The sequence below is a fragment of the Polyergus mexicanus genome, unplaced genomic scaffold (assembly GCF_030449975.1).
Source record: "Polyergus mexicanus isolate NDT 795.1 unplaced genomic scaffold, iyPolMexi1.0 SCAF_26, whole genome shotgun sequence".
Lineage (NCBI taxonomy): Eukaryota > Metazoa > Arthropoda > Insecta > Hymenoptera > Formicidae > Polyergus > Polyergus mexicanus.
In genome coordinates, this window is record NW_027223346.1 from 4154778 (window position 1) to 4175603 (window position 20826).

The following is a 20826-nucleotide window of genomic DNA, read 5'->3' on the forward strand; positions in this document are numbered from 1 at the left end:
GTATATTCCTATAACATACACGTTTGATTTTTTTATAGCATGGGATGTTTGTGTAAAGATTAAAATAAATACATATCAAACAGATTAATTCATTGATAAAACAAAAATTATTTAAATAAAAAAAATATATAGATTAGGTACTAGGTTTTTTTTTTCAAAAGAATTTTTTACAATTACAAGTATATTTATATAAAGTATTGTTATTGATCTAAATATCTAACTATCTTTAAGGGATTTACATCTAAAAATATAATGAGTTCGTAAATGAAACATGAATGATATGAAAGGTCGAAATCTCGAATAATGAAATATAAGCTCTCTCCATCTATTCTCTTTCAACATTGTTACTACCGAGGAAAACGCGTGCAACATTACTCATATGTTTATGCGAATAATCTCTTTATAACTACCTGATCTATATCTTCAGATGGAAAATCATCGCGCTCGCGTCGATATATATGTGTTTAGGAGGAAGAAAAATCAGCCGGGAACCGACTACGCCGGGTTTCATTATGTAATCGGCGAGGATGTAGGGTAAATGTGCATTTGAGTCAATTGGCGGTGCCGCGAGCGCGCGTGTAGTTACGCTTCGTGTGCGCGTGTGTGTACCATATATGTGTCCAATGTTCTGCGTCACAGCCTGGCGCACCACGTGCTGCTGCGCCCGTCCGTTGCGCAACCTTGGCCACAAGGCTGCTCCGCCGCTGGCTAAGAACGAGCGAGCGAGTGACGTGTGTGCACGCGCGAGTTTGCCGCAGCAGCATCCACGGAACGTTTCGTAAGATTCGCGTCAAATGACGCAGGAACGTATTCCCCGAACCGTTTCGCGGATATTCTTGTCTACGTGAGACTTCGCTCTCGAAAAAACTTTTCACGAAAATTTTATAATCGGTCTCGCTTAATTATCATTATTGACGAGAGAGAATACGGTTTATTATCCGTTCGCATTTTCTAAAAAATGAATTAATCGTGATTTTGTTCAAGGTAAAATAAGCATGATAAGCGTATTCGAGATAAAGTGTAAATTATTGACACGTGTTTCGTTCTTTCAAAACACGTGTCACAATCTACGAACATACGAGTGGGAAAATATTAAAAGTGTATCTCTCGGGATAAAAAATTTTTCTGTGTTCGAGATGGGCTTGATTCTACGTGCTTGTATCGGGGTAAATGACGAACGATCACTTCACGACGCGCGTACTATGCAACGTGAATACGCGCGTACGCGTACGCATATCGCGAATCCGCTGCGGGATGACAACAATCACACGGGATGACTCGTGAGAGTACGCACTTCATCTCTGAGCACATCAGCAGCCGTTTCGTCGTGCCGTTTAATAAACATAAATATCCATTATTTTGTCACCTCGTTTAATCTGATATCTCGATGTCGTTCCAACAAGTAATGCAGAGACTTTCGCGAATGCAAATGTAATTATCATCCATGTGTGCAACATTAAATATATCACAAACGGAGATGATTTCCAAACATATGAATTCATCTCGCGTATAATGTCACAAGCTGAAACGTGATGCGTGATGGGAATAGTGGCGTAACGCTAGCACGAAAGAACGATAGTTCGATTAAAGTACATTAAATAAGTAGTTGGTACATGATACAGGTAAAATCTCTGCTATCCCGTGGAAATATGTCAATAGTATAAATTTTAATAATACAACGATATATCGATCTTATAATATTCCTTATGAAAAACCAATATTTATAATATACTATTAATTAATGGTAAATAAATTAAACGAGATCAACGATAAAACGATGAAAATATATTACAGATGGCATAAAAAAATTTCGCTGATTCTACAATATTTTTAAAATAAATTTGTATTTTCTGTGACGATATTCAATTAATTGCTATAGAATTGATTATATATTTGTCACATTGATCATCTTTCTGGTTTAAAGTTACGCCACTGGCACACGTGTGCGGATGATATACCATGAAATACGTGCGATGATAAACAATGCAAGCATGGCACCTTGTTTTATCCCATGCTAGTCTGACGTTCGTCATTACAAATTGTACGGTTGATAAAACAATGTGATATGTAACGGCAGTCGTCACAACGGGTCCAAGAGCAATCTTGTCACCGTCGTGTTCCCGCTCACGCAATGTTGTACACTCACGCGTGTCCCAAAATGGCAGTCGAGAAGTGTACAAAAATTGGGCAGTGCTCGTGGGAAAGCAATAGCAAGGTGCAATGATGTTGCAAGGGATAATTCTGAGTTTGCAATGATGGTTTGCAACATTGGACAATATTGCATCGATCAGCTACCGTGGGATGATCGTGAATAATTATGTACAATTTTACATGACACGTTCGCATCATTAAAATAGTTGAGTACATTATAGTTTAATCTAATATTCACTCAATATATTCATGAGCCTTTAATAACAAAATTTAAAACGAACTTAACGATAGATATTAAATATATATATATAAATTATATGAGGTAAAAGCTCTTTGATCAAAATAATAATAATTGTCGTGATAATTTAAATAATGACTTAATTAAACAAGCAATTAAATAGAATTAAGATTTGTTTAAAAAAATCATGAAAAAGAATCTTATTAATCATAAAATAAAATGCAAATTAACGACAAAGACCAATGTATGTTTCTCATTTGCTTAATGTTGTTTTAAAGTAAAGATCCTTAGATAGATCCTTGGATCGATCGTTCGCAAAATGTTAAGCGTTATATTGTAAGATTATAAAATCTGACCTTATTTCGAATCACGTTTCAACAACTTCCTCCCGTGAAACGCAAGCATCCGAACCGTTTTGCGATGTAATAGGTCATTTCGCCTTGATGGCGGGACAACTTGTAATGGCCGTTGACCGATTGCCTCTCCATTCCCCCCCCCCACCCCCCTTTCCTCCGTCTCGCCGAAAGTTATCTAATCACTTTATCGAGTGACTTCTGCGGAAAGTTTTGGAGAGTCTCCTCTGGAATATCGACCCTGCTTCTCGCCCCCCACCCCCACCCCCCCACCCCCATACTCGCGCATTATTTCATCCGCGCTGTCACAACCGGCTGCTTTTCTTCGGGAACGGAATACAAAGGGGACCCGGGCTCTCCTTCCCGAAAGAAGAAGAAACGGGGCGCTCGCCGCATTGAAAATTTAACGCTTTAACGTCGCTCGTGCGTCATTTAACGTTCGCTGATTCAACAATGGCGGAGTCAATTGAGAAAAAGAACTAACATGAGAATTAATTCCGCGAATGCCGCTGGCACTCCCATCACGGTAATAATTACGTGGAATGTCTCTAATTCGCCAGTTAATAGTCTCTGGTACTTGAAATAAAAATTCTATTTCAGACCCACTTGAAATATAAAATGTGATATTTATAGCACAATATGATCGGTGATGTAAAAGAAAATCAAATTTTAATTACGTATAGTTTTGATATATTTAAAATATAAAATTTAATATCTCTTGTAATACAGCATGCTAAAAAAAATATTAGAAATGTAGTAAAACTGGATATAAAAGCTTTTAAAGTTTTTAGTTATTATATAATTTTTTTCATAAAACTAATTTATTTTTCATATATTAAAAAACGTTTCGGAAAAAATAAAAAAATTTATATTAAAAAAATCTTTTTAATGGCCTTTTTGCATCTAAACGCTATCTATGCAATTACAACTTTTCCGTTTTCCCAGTAGTATAATATGTTATAATCGCGTAAATAAAATAGCATTATTATACATCGGCTGCCGTGATTTATCATTCGCAACAACTGACTCGATAATAATTTGTTTATTCAAACAGATGTGCAATCTCTACGTTCGCCAGGTTAAACATATTCAATGAGATGCGATCTAATCTTCTTTACGATTTATTTCGTACAATGGGCCGAAGGGAACTTTGTACAAGTTACGAATTATTTCCCGAAAACTGATAACGAACGCGTTCGCGTCTGCGGACGAGAGGTCGACGGTGAAGAAAACTCGGTCAAGGAACATAGCGATGGTTAATGCCAATGAAAGGAAACGAAAACAGAAGGGTAGCTATTCGACTTGGCAAGACGGGTATAACCGAGCACGCACAGGCGGCATTAAAGCCATGCCTCGTTTGAATCTGGCATGATCGAGCACCTCGTAAAAAGCGAGCTCCGCACAGATCGTTCCCTCTCTCTTCATCTCCTTCTCCATTCTTGTCAAACGCGTGGAAGAGTTAATTCGAATACTCTGGCGAACGGTACGAGACGCATTCTACCATTTTATCGCATTATATTGCCATGTAAATTGATACCAAATTCTCATTAATCTGGTGTTATATTTCTAGTACTAGGATTAGCAGTCTCTCTAATTTCACTAACAAGTTGAACTCCGCATTCATAATCTCTAAGTTTATAGTTTGTAAGTTTAGTGATAAGTTGAGACTACACTCCCACAGTCCTTGAATAAGTAGTCTCTAAGTTTAATCTCTAGTTTCACCAAGTCAGAATTGCACTAATAGTACAAGGGGGTTCCGTTCGTATTAATTCTACGCTTGATGTTACTATTGTCATTTTATAGCTGTCGTATATGTAGGTATCGCGTTACCATTACCATATACTTGATTTATACTTGATTTAAATTTTCTCGATAATACCGAGACTGCAAAACCCTCTCGTCAGTCGTAATGATTCGGTAGCGCATCGTCCGTTACGCGGAATCCGCATTCAATCATGATGAGCTATTTCCGGAAGCTAGAGATCGGCCGCTCGTTAGCGACGATCGACCGCGACACGCTCGCGTTTCGATACAGCGTGCGCCGTTTCGACAAACCGAAATTCCGCCATAACCGAAATTCCCCATCGGCCCGGCCGGTAGCGGCTGGTAGCGACGTACTTTATTGGCCGTCATATCTGTCGCTGGCAGGGACAGGCTTCCGAACGATTAATTATAAACAACCAGCCGCAACAATGGCTCTGCGTAATTAAAGCGACCGGGCTCTCGCTTCCTTTCCCCCTCTGACCTCGCCCCAAACGCGTTCATCTGCCCCTGTGACCCTGGCAGTATCAAAGCAGGGCTCTCTCCACCGTTTCGTGAATATATGTCAGGATCAATCCCACCTCTTGCTGAATTAATTATGCTCCTTTTTCATTAACGGAATCCCTATTGATTTTTTCAGAATTTTCACGATAATTATTTCCATATGTATATACGAATCGATATAAATAATCATTTTTCATATCATAAACAAGCCCATATATAAGCAACACACAGTCCTGTTGCTTATATAAATAATTAGAAAATATATATTCAGATTTTTCAAAATATTTGAGATGAGTATATAAAAGCAGCGTGTATAAATAATTGTAAATAATAATAATAATAATTGTAAATAATTTTGTGCTAATTTAAAATTAGCCTTTCAACGATATAATCAACATAAAAAGAACAGTCTATTTCGTTATAAAAGCATAAATATATCACACATACAATAAGAATATAAATTTGAAAAAAAAATATATATATATATGAAACCTTTAATGTGAAAATGTTGAATGTTTGCCATTCAAATTACTAAAAAATATACAATTGATTGGAATTTATTTTGCTACACTTTTACAATCACATTTACTCGTCTATTAAAAAAATATATTTCTACTTGTCGAAATGTGTTACGTCAAATTATTATTTTGGAGCCATTTGATTTAAAAGCGAGAGCGAAATCGCTTTCCCTATCATTATCCAACCGTGAAATAATTAACGCGGAATCAAATAATTAATTCTAAGAAAACCAAGGAAAGCGCGAGAAACGAGGAATAGCGGGCATGTATAAGATGTCGTGATAACGATTAGAGATTTTCAGAGCAGATAGCTCGGCTTCCCCTCATTTCGTCGAGAATTTACGATCGCCGGCGACGTAAGAGAAACGACCCCCTTGTACATGTGACGTGCTGATTATCGAACAAGACGGCGGGGGTGTACTCACTTTGTGGACCACATGGGTGACGATTAACATACGCGAGCGTAACACACTTTCCGCTCGTTCGACTCGGACGTCTACTTACCTAAAACAAAAATAAAAAATACTCGTTACTATCCCATCGTTCATTAGCGACGTCGACGTTTATAAAGAGCATGACGGACGTGGCACTGAGTGACGAGGGTTACTTACTAAATCTGGAGACTTATTGTTAGATTTTAATGACTTTAAAGAGACTTCCTGCGCGCGAGAGTTTCCAAAATAGAATTAATGTGATTTAAAGTAAACGATATATTGACAGATACTTTGAACACTCTGTATTCCATAAATAATAGTAAGTAACAATAGAAGCAATAATTCAAGAACGAGGAACAACAAGAGAGAAATTATTTTACTTTAGCAAAAATTAGAATAACGTATGTAACTGATTGGCCTCTCCTTTCCAAAAATAATTTTTATTTCATGAATATTGAAATATTTTGTCGCCCATGTAGTTAGATAAAATGAAAGCTGTAACTGTTTCCGTACGTACAATATGTCATTTCAATGTGAAATTTCATTCCTCACTACCGATAGGTATCTACCAAACGTATAAATATTAACATAAAAATATATATTACATATTAGCATACGTAATGTTAATACAATAATACAATATTAACGTACACTACCGTATATATTTGATTTCAAATATTACACGTATTTCACAAATGTGTATGTGTGTTAAAAACTACGATGGTTATATAACATATTTTTCTTGAAATTCCCATATATAGTTAAATTAGCGGTTTGCTCAGAAAATACTGAGTCGCGTCGTAACCCGTTAAAAGTAAGTTTCTTCATTAGCCTAACGTCTGACTAATTTTTACACGCCCCGTTTACACGAGTCGCTCTAATTGCATTACACTACACGGTAAACGCGCGCACCGACTTAAGCTTGTTTTCTCATCAAATTATTTCTCTCCCTCCATTACGAAACAAACATAAATTAATAATACATAAAAATAAACACTGCGTGCTTAAAATAATTTCTTTTCTCGAGCTCGGTTAAACGCAAAATATAATAAGTAAAAAGCAAATCTTGAAGTACAATGATCGATTATTTTACTATGCTTGATATATTTCTTCGTTTCGAGAGAAAGTTAAAAATTATCAATCGATTTTTCTCGAATCCTTCTGGCGCGATTATTACGGTTGTGTCGGTCAATTTTAACATAAAACACCCTCTATAAATATGCATATATGCAAATAAGACAGAGCATGTACCTAGCGCGCGATCTCAGGCACATCAGGTAACAATCTTGGCTTCACGTACGCAACACACATACACATAAAGAGAGAGAGAGAGAGAGAGAGAGGCGCGCACGCGTTTGTATGGTACGGGCGATCTGACAAATAGCAACGTCATTACTGCCAATTTGTTTACACGCCGCCGGATAGCCGGTAACACGAGGCTGGAATGAGCCTCCTCGAGGATTCCATGTATTTATCAGATGGATAAGTCAAGCAGTCAAAGCGCGCCTAATATATGTACATGCCGAATGATAGGAACGATTCTCTCTACTAATACCTTAATGCTAATATGTGCTATAGCCTCATATATGTGTGCGTTATTAAAATTTACATCTATCTTTTTTATCTAAGCGCAAATGTGTATATTACTGCTATTCTTCTTTCTTTCGTAGATGGAGGCGAACATCTGTCAAATGATTAATGTGTTAAAAAATTCTTGTGCTTATATATGCGTAAATATGCAGTATCGCTGACATAATAAAATTCTTCGCAACATAGTTTTACTTCTGTAAAATTCTTGAGCGTTCTTTTCCTAAAGATATGGATATACAATTTATTTTCCATTAAAAAAATACAACGTTTGCAGATGCACGATCAAGATTATTTTAAACAGATAAGAAAAGTATTTTATCTTGCTTTTTTATTATTCTTTTTCGCTCGATATCCATTTCGCGTGAAACGAAGAGTCTACTATCTGTGAATACCGTGTCTTAATGGTAGCTATTCTGAAAGACTTATCGTTAAACATAGAAGCTGGAATGAGAGAGCTATAGATGTATATTCGCTTTCACGCGCGAAGATATGTGAGATTGTACGAGTACGTTTTACACACTAACAAGCGGATTTCGCCGAATGTAAAGGGAGAATTGAAGTTGAGCTGAAGTTTTCCATCTGGAATCGTTAATCGTGCCACCGAGCGAGGGTGGACGTTGATCACTTTATAATTGAATGAGAAGGAAAAAGGGACGGGCGAGGCGCGACTATGGCGTACATACCCCCCCTCCCCCCCCCCCAATCTTCCTCCGTCGTCTTTCAAATTTCGATTCGAGTGCATTTCACATCCATTACTTTTGCTTGTCTCAAAACTGAGAATCTCACAACATTGGAAATGTTTCGAGAAATGTGTATAAAGAATAAAAATTTATTATAAAATTTAATATCAGATATGTAGAAAAATTAAAATTAAATGTAAAACCTAATATGCATATATGTGTGTGTGTTGAAATTTTTTTACATTTAATATTATTGAACTCTTTCTGATGATTAAGTTACTAATTACTACTAATTATATCTTAATCTGAATAACGCGTAGTATTGACGATTATAAATAATGGAGATGATTAATATTTCAATCGTTATTTGTCAAGATACTTTGTACTTTAGCACAGAACATTTCTCTCTCTCTCTCTCTCTCTCTCTCTCTCTCTCTCTCTCTCTCTCTCTCTCTCTTATTTTCGCAATTCCCGATTTCAGCGGAGAAGAGAAAGTATGTCACATCCTTTAATAATGCAGTACGAAGCGAGTGATATAGCTGATGTGCTGCTAAACGGTAAAGGAAGAGACGATGGGATGAAGGGGGAGTAAAAAAAGGAAGATGGTCGCGATTTAGCATCCTCCCGGTTAACAAACTGCAAATAACTGAACTGCGGCTACAGGATAACGTTAATTAATATTGCCAACGGTACGGAATGTCGACGGAGGAATGAAGAAGTCCGTTCGAGTGCGAGAGTGTCGAGCAGGATTGGAAGAAGATAGCGGTAGGTTACACAGGAGTGGTGAGAGAGGAGAGGAGAAGAGGAGAGGGAGGCTCTGAGTTTTTATCATCTCTCTCTTCCGCGACTCGATTCAGTTAAACTTTAAAATAACCCCTTAATGAGTCCGCCGTGCCGAGTAGACCGGATGCCGACGAAGCTCTGGATTTTTCTCTCATTTGCTCTCTCTCTCTCTCTCTCTCTCTCTCTCTCTCTCTCTCTCTCTCTCTCTTTCCCTGTGTCTCTCGTTTTCTCGTTGCTCTAGTCGCTTCTTTTCATTTTCCCATCGCGTTCCTACGCCTCCTTTCATCTTTCTGGTATGAGCTTTTTCGTGTACAAGTCTCCTCCTTTTTTTTTTCTTTCTCTTTCTCTCTCCACCAGAAAGCTTGACCGATGTTACGATCTTGATTATTGCAAGATTGTTGTCGCTCTGTGACTTTTGCTTTAAGCGTATCCGCATGGTTGATTCCCTCGGTATAGAAATTAATGGAGAAGTCTTGCAAGTTCATTCCGTTACTTTCAATATTTACCTAGCCTTGAAACAATTAAAAACTTTCGGGTTGAGAAAATTCAATTTGCGACCTACAACAACCGATGGGAATTGATACACGAGATAAGATCTACTGTGAAAATTTAATTTCTTTATAGACACTTATATCGATTTTTGAATTTGTAAATTTCGATCGAGTAAATAATATTCAAATAGCAATATTTCCCGTATGTTACGTCAATCGATTGTTACCCGCGGTGTGTTGTGCGAGTTCATATATTATTATTACTTCTCGCGTCAACTTTGAAACCCTTAAACTTCGCTATGTATTCGACGACAAATGGCAACGAATTTTGTGGAGTGTACCGTTTTGTCGTTGTAAACTTTCAGGAGGAGGAAAGGTTCCTAACAGAAGGAAGGGTTTCGCGGGGATGTGCGTTTGTCCAGCAAAAGTGCCGCATTGTTGCGAAGCTGGGCATTGAGCATACGAGTTCGTTCTTAATGGGCTTTCTGTGTCCGACATGCGGTGGACGTTACGATCCTCGCGTTTGCTACCATAATTCCGTTCGCTTCGCATTCCGTTTGCTTCGCATTCCGGAATTCGTGCGAAAAGAATTTTATGCATTTTATGCGAGCATCTTGCAACGTAAGTCCTGTATGTCCTGCTAATTGTAAATCTGCATAAAACATAATAATCTCAAAGAAGAAAAAAAAAAGTAAAATGTGTTATTCTATTATTAATTGTACGAAAAATAATTTCGAAACGAAAACGATATATTGCAATATAAAGCAATATATCATACTTATCCATTTAAGAAAACTATTGTACTTATATCTTTATAACTTGAACTAACGCGTTTTATTGCGGCCTAAAAGCTATGCTAATTTCTCTTATTAAACTTTCTTGTAACTTCAATCAATTGTGAGATATTTGCTCGGATATTTATAGACAGACATCCGATATATAACAAATATTAAAATATTATATTTTTAAAACACATGTTTATTATATGAGCAATTTAAGGTAATAAAATTTTGACCTCATATCTCATAAAAAATTATAATCTTTATTATAATTATAATCTTATATATCAAATATTAAAATCAATAATGAAATTTAAATATTAAAATCAATATTAATATTTAAATATTAATATCAATATTAATATTTAAATATTAATATCAAAATTCTTACATATCTTGTATAACTTACATCTTCTATATCATATGTTTCTATGTGTGTATTTATGATATTTCGGATAAATATTTATGATTTCAATGCATAACTTAAAAAATGATACAGAAAACATTAATTTTTTTATACGCTTCTCAATAATATGTACTTGCATTAATTTTTCTTACGCATCTCCACTCGAAAATCTTTTTTTGATATAATTAAATCTTAATAGTCGTCAGAGTCATTTGTGATTTCGTTTGAAGCATTCATTGGTCGTACCACGTTTCGTATTAATTAAATGCGATTCGTGAGATGACATGATGACCCAAACGTGAATCCACGCTAACGAGTCGTTGATTTCGTTTCACGGACAGAGAAATAGAAAAACAGAACGACAGAGAGAGGAATCTGCGACGCGAGAGAGATCCGATGTTGATCGCCCTCGCGAATAATGAGCCAATCGCAAAATAGAAATTTGCAAGAGAAACTGTGCAAGGGGATAGATTAAGTTGAGCATTAAGAATTTATTTTACACAATATTGAATATTGCATTTACGATCGTGATACATAATAATGAGATTAATTTTCCAATTTACGATATTGTCATATTTCACCAAGTTATAGAAAAAAATGTACAAGAGAAAATAGCTATCAATGTATTGTATATATCCTATATATATATATATATATTTTTTTTTTAATATCTTTTTATCTCGCAAATTTAAGTCTCGCATATTTAAAATGGGCCATATATTGTATTATAATGTCTACATGGGCTAACAGAGAATATAAAATTTGATTTTTATACAATTAATCACAAAATTTAATCAAAAAATAATAGTTGAAATACAGATATATAATAATTCTTTTACTATACATGAATCGTATTTCATTCTATGTCAGAAAACGTAGATAAAAAATAAGATATGAATGTAATGCACGAATGGTTGTGCATAATATTAGCGTAATAACGATATATTTTCCATATGATATCAATACGAAATGCGTTATAATAATTATACATGTTAATGTACGCGTATTCTGTGTGTGGATTAACAAATTGACCCATATTAAGTTAGCCCCCCCACCAACGCCAAATTAAATCAAATACATCAAATAATTTAGTGCTAATTATGTGCTAATTAGTTGCCGTAGTCCGAATTTTGTTGCTCAAACCGTTTAGCAGGAATTTACATTCAAAGTGGGGGGTGCTAGCTTGACATTAAGCCAGCCCCCCCATAGTGAAAAAAATATATATAAAGCTCGAATCAAAAAATAAAATACACTAGAATTTGTTGCTATTTTGTTGCTCTAAAATAACATAAAAATATTTTTAAAAAAGTATATTATTTAATTAATACCACTATATACTCAGTCTCGCCGCGCCGTACCATTCACTTGCGCGAAGTAAAAGTAAATAAAAAAATGTATCGCTCGCATGTATTTGGTACTAAAATAATCTGTTGACAATATACTGTCGAAATATATGAGAAACTGAATTTGTTGCTCCTCTTGCTTTTTTAAGAATGACGCGTTAAAGATATATGTTAAGATTACAGAGTGATCAGAGTTAAATAAAATGTAATCGTATTAATGATGATTTCGAATGCTAATAAAATAGTAAAATTAATGCGCTCAACGATTATAATTATGAAATCATTAATAATCATCAATGATGAATAATAGAAATAATTAAGGCAAAGATAATATGGTCAGTTTTAATTCTAAATATTTATATGATTATGAGATTATGTCTCACTTCTTTCTGCATCTGGTCATCGCGAGATCCCTTCCGTTTCCGGTTGCTCCCTTCGCTTCAAATTGAGACGAGACAGTCTATCAATTTGTCCACTCATGCATAATCACTATTTCACTCGTAGTCCAAAATCCGCCATATGCAATGACGCGGTAAAATTATTTCCACGCCGATTATAAACATGAAAGAACATATAATCGCGTATTAATAAATGGACGGAGACGATTTTCCGTGATTCTAGTCGACATTCCCGATACTCACGATATCCACTTTATACACGGGATAAACTTGTGATGGATAAAAAAACGCGAGAAATACGGAAAGAATATTTCAATCTCGCACGCTAATCCAATACGACGATTACTGTAACGGTTACGGAAAATTTAGGCAGGTCGAGTAGTAGTAGATGGGGAGGGGGGAACGCGTCGTCGAATATCCGTTCCAGGAAAAGGAGCGAGCGCGTCTCTTCCAAGAAATAAACCGTACGCGAAGAATCCTGCGACGCTCTTTTGCGATCTCGATTTATGAAATTGTGAATATAACTTTGAAAAAAGGATTACATTTGAAAACAATATTAAAGAATATTAAAGCAGAAACGTGTGGAACGCGACGCGCTTATATTTTCAAAGCAATATTATTAAATACGACAGCGAGTAAATTATTTCAGCGCCTAAAAATATGTTAAATAATGTATTCATCGATCGTTGTATCGTATTATAAAGTCGATATATCAAAACTACAAATTACTCTCGATTCGGATATTTCGAATATTCGTTCGGATGCGAAATTCATTTTCGATAGATAAAAGATGCGTGGGAAAAATCTTGTCGTTTGCGAGTATATATATATATCGAAAGATGCCTTAATCACGATTACACGGGTTAATATATTACACTCGGATAATCGCCTGTTATTCGATACAAGACCCCCCCGACACTCGTTCGTACGCGGATCTCACTTTCGACGGATAAAAAAACGCGAGAAACACGGAGCGCGACCGTAATTCGTCTTGAGACTCGCGCTTGTGTGAAGAGACTGACACGATTACGGAAAATTTAGGCTAGACGGGTAGGCGAGGAGAGGGGAGGACCGCGTCGCCGAACGTCTCGGTACAGAAGCGTTCAAAAAAGTTGCACGTAAACATTCAGATATAAACAAAGAAGCGCGGCTCGAGAGAAAGAGAGAGAGAGAGCTTATATTACAAAATCTCGATCAATTTTCATGGCGAAACGATAATACAACGAGAATAATCGTTGAATAGAATGTGTAAGATTCAAGGAGGAATATATCTGAAAAGCAGCTCACACACCACATATGAACATTCCTAATAAAATATTCTTATTTAAGAGAAAAAAAAAATGTGTTCGGTTAGTCGACAGTAAGTCGACTAATTTTACACGTCAGGTTTAATAATATTCATGTTTGTAAAATTGACCAATCACGGTCATTCGATTCTTGATTGGTCATTGGTTAGTTTTAAAACTATGGATGTTACTGAAATCCAATTAAGGGTGACATGTCAACGTTAATCAATGTCTCTGAAATGCCGCGAAACCACGAGTACCAACAGCTAAATGACCCATATTAAGTTAGCCCCCCCACCAACGCCAAATTAAGTCAAATACATAAAATAATTTAGTGCTAATTATGTGCTAATTAGTTGCCGTAGTCCGAATTTTGTTGCTCAAACCGTTTAGCAGGAATTTACATTCAAAGTGGGGGGTGCTAGCTTGACATTAAGCCAGCCCCCCCCATAGTGAAAAAAATATATATAAAGCTCGAATCAAAAAATAAAATACACTAGAATTTGTTGCGTATTCTTAATTTTGTTAATGTACATGTTGGATAATTTTCATTTTTTAAGAATGACGCGTTAAAGATATATGTTAAGATTACAGAGTGATCAGAGTTAAATAAAATGTAATCGTATTAATGATCGAGTTCGAATGCTAATAAAATAGTAAAATTAATGCGCTCAACGATTATAATTATGAAATCATCAGTAATCATTAATGACGAATAACAGAAATAATCAAGGCAAAAATAATATGGTCAGTTTTAATTCTAAATATTTAAATGATTATCAGATTATAAATAATTAATCAAAAAACAACTCGATTTTTCAATATCATCGTTTCCACAAATTAAAAAATAAATTGACATGCATATTATTAATTTCGTTAATGCACATGTTTGATAATTTTCATTCTCTAAAAATGACGCGTTAAGGATGTTAAGATTACAGAGTGATCAAAGTTAAATAAAATATAATCGTATTAATGATCGAGTTCGAATGCTAATAAAATAGTAAAATTAATGCGCTCAACGATTATAATTATGAAATCATCAGTAATCGTTAATGACGAATAACAGAAATAATCAAGGCAAAAATAATATGGTCAGTTTTAATTCTAAATATTTATATGATTAATTTTGTTAATGCACATGTTTGATAATTTTCATTCTCTAAAAATGACGCGTTAAGGATGTTAAGATTACAGAGTGATCAGAGTTAAATAAAATGTAATCGTATTAATGATGATTTCGAATGCTAATAAAATAGTAAAATTAATGCGCTCAACGATTATAATTATGAAATCATCAGTAATCATCAATGACGAATAATAGAAATAATCAAGGCAATGATAATATGGTCAGTTATAATTCTAAATATTTATACATGAGCTATAAATCATTAATAAAAAAAAAAACCCCCGATTTTTCAATACTATTGTTTCCATAAACTAAAAATTATATTGACAATTTTTAATGTTTAATAATAAATTCTACTGACCGACCGATGCACCGCCCTTGCACGTCTCACTTCTTTCTGCATCTGGTCATCGCGAGATCCTTTCCGTTTCCGGTTGCTCCCTTCGCTTCAAATTGAGACGAGACAGTCTATCAATTTGTCCACTCATGCATAATCACTATTTCACTCGTAGTCCAAAATCCGCCATATGCAATGACGCGGTAAAATTATTTCCATGCCGATTATAAACATGAAAGAACATGTAATCGCGTATTAATAAATGGACGGAGACGATTTTCCGTGATTCTAGTCGACATTCCCGATACTCACGATATCCACTTTATACACGGGATAAACTTGTGATGGATAAAAAAACGCGAGAAATACGGAAAGAATATTTCAATCTCGCAGCTAATGCAATACGACGGTTACTGTAACGGTTACGGAAAATTTAGGCAGGTCGAGTAGTAGTAGATGGGGAGGGGGGAACGCGTCGTCGAATATCCGTTCCAGGAAAAGGAGCGAGCGCGTCTCTTCCGAGAAATAAACCGTACGCGAAAAATCCTGCGCGAGATAAATCAAACTGGCTCGAGCGACGCTCATTTGCGATCTCGATTTATGAAATTGTGAATATAACTCTGAAAAAAGGATTACATTTGAAAGCAATATTAAAGAATATTAAAGCAGAAACGTGTGGAACGCGACGCGCTTATATTTTCAACGCAATATTATTATATACGACAGCGAGTAAATTATTTCAGCGCCTAAAAATATGTTAAATAATGTATTCATCGATCGTTGTATCGTATTATAAAGTCGATGTATCAAAACTACAAATTACTCTCGATTCGGATATTTCGAATATTCGTTCGGATGCGAAATTCATTTTCGATAGATAAAAGATGCGTGGGAAAAATCTTGTCGTTTGCGAGTATATATATATATATCGAAAGATGCCTTAATCACGATTACACGGGTTAATATATTACACTCGGATAATCGCCTGTTATTCGATACAAGACCCCCCCGACACTCGTTCGTACGCGGATCTCACTTTCGACGGATAAAAAAACGCGAGAAACACGGAGCGCGACCGTAATTCGTCTTGAGACTCGCGCTTGTGTGAAGAGACTGACACGATTACGGAAAATTTAGGCTAGACGGGTAGGCGAGGAGAGGGGAGGACCGCGTCGCCGAACGTCTCGGTACAGAAGCGTTCAAAAAAGTTGCACGTAAACATTCAGATATAAACAAAGAAGCGCGGCTCGAGAGAAAGAGAGAGAGAGAGCTTATATTACAAAATCTCGATCAATTTTCATGGCGAAACGATAATACAACGAGAATAATCGTTGAATAGAATGTGTAAGATTCGAGGAGGAATATATCTGAAAAGCAGCTCACACACCACATATGAACATTCCTAATAAAATATTCTTATTTAAGAGAAAAAAAATGTGTTCGGTTAGTCGACAGTTAGTCGACTAATTTTACACGTCAGGTTTAATAATATTCATGGTTGTAAAATTGACCAATCACGGTCATACGATTCTTGATTGGTGATTGGTTAGTTTTAAAACTATGGATGTTACTGAAATCCAATCAAGATCGATGTCTCTGAAATGCCACGAGAAACCACGAGTACCAACAGCTAAATGAGAAATTTCACAATTGGTGAAGCTTCGCGTCGCGTTTTTCACACGTTTCGTATTTCAATATACTTTAATATTCTTTTAAAATATATGATTCTTCTTCAATTATATGTATAATTTCGCCAGAAAATAATCGCGAGATTGCAAAAGTATCGCTCGAGCTTCGTTATCTTATCCTTGATCGTATCGCGAAGGTTTTTTGGCGCACGATTTTTTTTCTCGCAAAAAACTCGCTCGCTCCTGTTCTTGGAAGAGATATTCGACGACATTCCCCTCCCCTCGCCCCACCTATCCGTCCAGCCTAAATTTTCCGTAACGCTCTTCACACAAGCGCGATTATCGAGACGTATTACGGTCGCGTTCCGTATCTCTCGCATCTTTTCATCCATCGAAAGTGAATTTTGCGTGCGAATAAGCGTCGGGAGTGGTGAACGGAACAATGGACGATTATTTAAGTGCGTCGTCCGTTAATCCGGTCTTAATCAGAACTTTGTACAAATGCGAAAGCAAAGGGACGAGGAGCAAAGGGACGAGGAGCAAAGAGGAGCGGAATTGAGTGACGTTTGCAACGCATCGACTGGTGAGTCAATTTGTCAATGATTTTATTTATTTATATAATTGTCAATTTTTATTGACGATGTAGTATTAAAGTATTAAAAATCGATACTTTGTCGCCGCGGACCCTATACGACGCGCTCTTATATTATATAAATTAACTAAAAGAATTTGTTGCTCGCATGTTTTTGGTATTAAAATAATCTGTCGACAATATACTATCGAAATATATAAGAAACTGAATTTGTTGCTCGTCTTAAAGTATTAAAAATCGATACTTTTTTTTCACTATGGGGAGGGCTGGCTTAATGTCAAGCTAGCACCCCCCACTTTGAATGTAAATTCCTGCTAAACGGTTTGAGCAACAAAATTCGGACTACGGCAACTAATTAGCACATAATTAGCACTAAATTATTTGATGTATTTGATTTAATTTGGCGTTGGTGGGGGGGCTAACTTAATATGGGTAACAAATTGATAAAAAGTTGCTTGCAGCAAGAAATATGCAGAAAGAAAAGTTGCGAGACATTAAAGACCCCTTTTACATGATGTTAAATGTCATAACGTTTATAAGCACGACATGATACCGCGTGTATCTATTGTATGCCGTAATCGTTTTCGTAGAGTAATTATGATTTTTTATCGTTATTAACATTGAAATGCTAATCATATTTCACTCGAAACGTGAACCGTTTTTTTCCACGCAAGAGCCTTTCATTTGCAAGTTCTTAATCTATTTTTTTTTCCCAAAGCTCATTAGTAACTTTGTTTACTACAGTTTTTCCTTTTTTTTATTACGTACAGACGACAACTGTGTTTTAATTGTCATTTTCAACATTTTCATGTTCGAAAAAGCTCATTGAGACAGAATTATCTATCAAATAATTCGTAGCAAAATATATTTAAAACGTTTTATGATAAAGGATAACATAGTGTGTTACTCGAAAACGATAATTGAAATATACAATGAATCAAAACTCGAAATTCTCATTCTGTATAATATTTTTATCCTACAAGGCGAGGCGATAGCAAATGTGACAGGACGTCATGTAAATTACAACTGCAACTTTCGAGGAAGTTCCATTGACACCCGACAGTCGGTTTATATCTCGCGATTCGAATCGATTTGCATACCAAACTACCGACTTCTGATCGTTAACGAAGGTAATGAAGCTGACGGTGTAAAACGCTGCTGCCGCAACCGTTGAGGTGTCTTCAAATCTCCAGATGGCCTTCAGCCGATTTTCCCCTCCCTTGCTCCTTTTTACCGTCTCTTTCCCTTTGAGATCCTTCTCGATGGTAGCGAAAGTGGAACGACTTTACTACACGTTAAAATTAACGTTAGCGACATTAACCTGAAGTTTCTCCATTCCCGAACTGGGACGACGCATCGAATTAGGAGTGCGGCAAGCGAAAATTCCATTTTCGCTAATCTCCCGGATGATGATTGGACCGCTAACTTTAATCGCTAACGTCGTCGTAGTTAACGACGAAGAAACGACACGAACGGAAGCTGCTAAAAACGTGTAATCGTTACCTTTCGTCCATCCTAACCGATATATCAAAAGTCTTGAATATTCAAATTAATTTATGTTACGTTTCTGTTCAAGACATTTTGAAAATTCATTCATAAACATTTTCTTTTGCTTCATTAATAAATGCATAATAAAATTGCTGTAATTTTGTATTTGTCATATGTCAGATTTTAATTGTATTGCACGTTTTGTTCCTTTTGTATGTTAAAGTGAAATTTGTCAAGTATTGAAATACATTTGATGTTTATGTAATGATAAGTTTAATAGGTCACTATTTATCGAATTTCTGTATGAGCGTTGCATTGAATTGATAAGTGACGTATTTATAGACAAAAGGTAAATTTAAAAATCTGCAAGCGAATTGCTTTTCTATTTATATAATTTAAATCCGAATAAAAATGCGAAGAAAAAACGAAGAAATTTCGAAAGTGGAGTGCTAATTTCCCAGAAATTACGACGCTGTGATCTGTATAAGTCGCGTAATTTAAACTTCTCTCCTCTTGAGAATTCTTAAAACATCTCTCCATTTCTTTAGATTAAGAAAGCCAGCGATGATATCAAACGTGAAGTTTTCAAGCACAAAGACATAAAATCAAAAAAGGGTTATATATCTGTCGCGAAGACCCTTCGCAGGCACTCCAAGCGCGAAATCATAAGAGACTTCGCCTAAGACGTCGCGATTGTCCGAAATGGCGTCCGAGACGACTGCCAAGAGGCGACTTTTACGACTACTTGGATTTTCTTTCCCCCCTATGGTAGGTATCGCGAGGGGTCGGCTAAGACCCAGTGCAGTGCCCCAGCCGGAAATTTAAGTCCCCTAATTCAGCGACGGTTTTCCCTCTTCGAGAGGGGGCACCGAGTTGCTGGCTGGCACCGCAAAACCGATGCCACGGTTATGTTTATCTTGTCTTTCTCTTCGCTTTATCCTACTGCTTCCCCCCCCTCCCCACCCCCTCCTTTTCTCCTCCTCTACAACTACAACTTTTTTCTCTTCTTACCTTTTACTTCCCCTTTTCTAGTTTTCCTTTCCCTCCCCACATCTTTGTTCATTCTTTACGGCGCGGTTCATTACGTGGTCGAGATACAGAAGAAAGAAGTCTTTCTACTCTGCTTATTTCCGCCCCCACCCCTCCTCGTTTCCTCCTTCTTCCTCCCTCGATCCGGCGCTTACTGCATTGGTTCACGAGATTATGTTCTGCTTATTGCGAAATGATTCTCTTTATTGATCATAAAATATATTACGACTACATTATTTTTATTACTATTGTTATTGTCACTGCAATCTTTAATATCATTATTATTATTATTATTATTATTGTTAATACTATTGTTACTTGAAACTTTTAGTTTGTGATTCTTTTTTTTCGATTTAGCATAAATATTTATTGCCATTTCGTTAACATATTCGAAACTTTTATATTATTAATACTTCTTGTATCATTTGTATTAATGGCAATAACTGTTAATTGAAATTTATTATTAATTTATTCTATTTAAAAAAATGTTTTTGAAATTTATTCTATTAAAAAGATGTTTTGTTTTTTTTCCTTTATTTTCTATTTTTGAATAAATTATCAGCTTGACAAATATGTTCATTTAACTAATTTGTCGATAAAATTTACCTATCGTGCAATTTTTTGTTTTCATGTAAAACAAAGGATCTCTATTATTTCGCTATCATCATGTTCTATTTATTTATTAACATTTAGCTTGTTGGTTATATCACATAATCCCATAGGTAGCAAAAGTTACAATGCATATTCTGCTTCTGCAATTATCCTACATAATTCTACATTGTATATTTTTCAAATCCATCTCCCCCCCTCCCCCCTCCCAAATACACACACACACACACACACACTCTGCTTTATCTCTTGCTCTCTCTTTCTTTTTCTGTCTCTTCCATTCTTAAACAAATCTAGAC

General features: G+C 35.8%; 1 protein-coding gene across 1 annotated transcript in view; it reads right to left on the reverse strand.

Moving 5' to 3' along the window:
* LOC138943353 (uncharacterized) overlaps nt 1–20826 on the reverse strand; it is a 180264-nt gene that overhangs the window by 61248 nt on the left and 98190 nt on the right. Inside the window, exon 3 of the mRNA XM_070314119.1 lies at nt 5951–6029. Within this exon, the coding sequence (XP_070170220.1) occupies nt 5951–6029 (79 nt within the window). The remainder of the gene's footprint in view (nt 1–5950; nt 6030–20826) is intronic.